Source organism: Cebus imitator, unplaced genomic scaffold, assembly GCF_001604975.1.
Source record: "Cebus imitator isolate Cc_AM_T3 unplaced genomic scaffold, Cebus_imitator-1.0 Scaffold427, whole genome shotgun sequence".
In the NCBI taxonomy this organism is placed as follows: domain Eukaryota; kingdom Metazoa; phylum Chordata; class Mammalia; order Primates; family Cebidae; genus Cebus; species Cebus imitator.
In genome coordinates this window covers 377071-379009 of record NW_016107742.1, presented here as the reverse complement: position 1 = coordinate 379009, position 1939 = coordinate 377071, and the positions used below count along the sequence as shown (strand labels likewise).

At 48.5% G+C, this 1939-nt stretch overlaps 1 protein-coding gene and 1 long non-coding RNA gene across 3 annotated transcripts in view; one reads left to right on the top strand and one right to left on the bottom strand.

Moving 5' to 3' along the window:
• The window catches only part of LOC119468418, an 8539-nt gene that overhangs the window by 4116 nt on the left and 2484 nt on the right, over positions 1-1939 (top strand). The window lies entirely within an intron of this gene.
• LOC108290214 (Golgi-associated plant pathogenesis-related protein 1-like) lies at positions 163-722 on the bottom strand. Of its 2 annotated transcripts, XM_017509974.2 has the most exons (2): positions 566-711; positions 317-383 (listed from the first exon to the last, which is right to left on the bottom strand). In XM_017509974.2, the coding sequence occupies exons 1-2, from the start codon at positions 685-687 to the stop codon at positions 317-319; spliced, it is 189 nt and encodes a 62-aa protein (XP_017365463.1). In that variant the 5' UTR covers positions 688-711. The 2 variants fall into 2 exon arrangements, with proteins under 2 accessions (XP_017365462.1, XP_017365463.1); XM_017509973.2 differs by having other exon boundaries at positions 163-722.

The window sequence follows — 1939 nt, the reverse complement described above, 5'->3', positions numbered from 1 at the left end:
CCTGGGTAACAAAAGCAAAACTCCGTCTAAAAAAAAAAAAAAAAAAAGAATGAGCTCACATAGACCTGTATGTCCAAGTGTATATACCAGAGACGCTCACATGCATCATACACACAAGCACATACTCCCACCAGGGCAGACGCACAGCCAGGTTTTGGTTGCTCTAGGCACTTCATATCCACGTTCTTAAGTCTGCCGCCTTTCCATTACATTTGACAAGGGTTACTTCTTTGGTGGCAGGACGTTTTCTTCAAAGAAGCCCTGGTTGACAACATTCCCTGCTGGGAAATATCTGGCCACCACAAAAGAGGACCCATCACTTGCGGATGCCTTCCCCCCTCCCATCTTCTTTGTGTTCTTCCATACCATGGCCGTGAAGTGTCCAGTCCCCGAGGTGAAGCCGGGCTGCTGGAAGTTATAGTTCTTGATTTCACTGTACCAGCTATCAGCCACCTCCTTTCCTGCCTGATCATAGGATGCCCATGCAAGGTTCTCCCCACACTGGCCGCGGCTGGACTCTGGGCTGTGCTTGAGGATCCTTGTACTGGCCAGGGCCTCGGAATACTGTTGAGCCTCCCGGTTGAGCTTCTTGCAGAGCTTCAGTGGGGGGACGCCGTGCTTCTGCCGGTACTCATTGTGGGCCTTCAGGACCTCATTATGAAACTGTTTGGAAGCTGACTTGCCCATGGCCGGCTAGGGGCGCTCCTCACTCCCAGCTGCTGCGCTGCCAAAAAAAATTTTTTTAGATGGAGTTTCACTCTTGTTGCCCAGGCTGGAGTGCAGTGGCGCCATCTTGGCTCACTGCAACCTCCAGCTCCCGGGTTCAAGTGATTCTCCTGCCTCAGCCTCCCAAGTAACTGGGATTATAGGTGAGCATCACCACACCCAGCTAATTTTTGTATTTTTAGTAGAGATGGGGTTTCACCATGTTGGCCAGGACGGCCTCCATCTGTTGACCTCGTGATCCACCCACCTCCGACTCCCAAAGTGCTGGGATTACAGGCAGGAGCCACCAAGCCAGGCCGAGCCTCTTTCTTTCTAGCTCTCTGTTTCAACATGCCCTGCTGTCTCCATGCCTCTAAGTAGCAATAAGAACAATAATAATAGTATTTATTAAGCAATACAGTAAATAGTATTTATTGCACCAAAGACAGATGTAAGGGGGACTCGTTGCATTGCATACATTATCATCAAGCCTCTCAACATCCTTACAAAATACATTTTGGCCAGGCGAGGTGGTTTATGCCTGTAATCCTAGCACTGTGGGAGGCCGAGACAGGCAGATCAGTTCAGCCCGGGAGTTTGAGACTAGCCTGGGCAACGTACTAGGATTACAGGCGTGAGCCACCGCGCCTGGCTAATTTCGTCTTTTTAGTAGAGACAGGGTTTCACCATGTTGGTCAGGCTGGTCTCAAACTTCTGACCTCAAGTGATCCACCCGTCTCACCCTCCCAAACTGCTGGGATTACAGGCGTGGCCACTGCACCCAACCTCTCATTCTCATTTTATACATGAGTCTGAGGGTCAAAAAAGCTGGCTGGGCTGGGCTCAGGGGCTCATATCTGTAATCCCAACACTTAGGGAGGCCAAGGCAAAAGGATCACTTGAGGTCAGGAGTTCAAGACCAACCTGGGCAACACAGTGAGACCATCTCTAAAAAAATTTTTTTATTTTTTCTCATAAAATGAACTTCATTTCTCAGCATCACAAACATTTGGAATACAAAAAGTCCAGGGGTGGATATTAGAAGAAAGATACAAAAGAAGTTTGCTTAAAAATAACAAAAAAATTAAAAAACTGATTCTCCCCTCCCCCAAATCCAAATAATCGTGGTCTAGGTAACCATCAGGGTAAATGCTTCATTTGCTCACTCTTGTAATAAGAATGAGCTCACCGGGCGCGGTGGCTCAAGCCTGTAATCCCAGCACTTTGGGAGGCC

Bases quoted from the DNA above. Each gene is read 5' to 3' on its own strand.
- LOC108290214 (XM_017509973.2), bottom strand. From the start codon at position 687: ATGGGCAAGTCAGCTTCCAAACAGTTTCATAATGAGGTCCTGAAGGCC.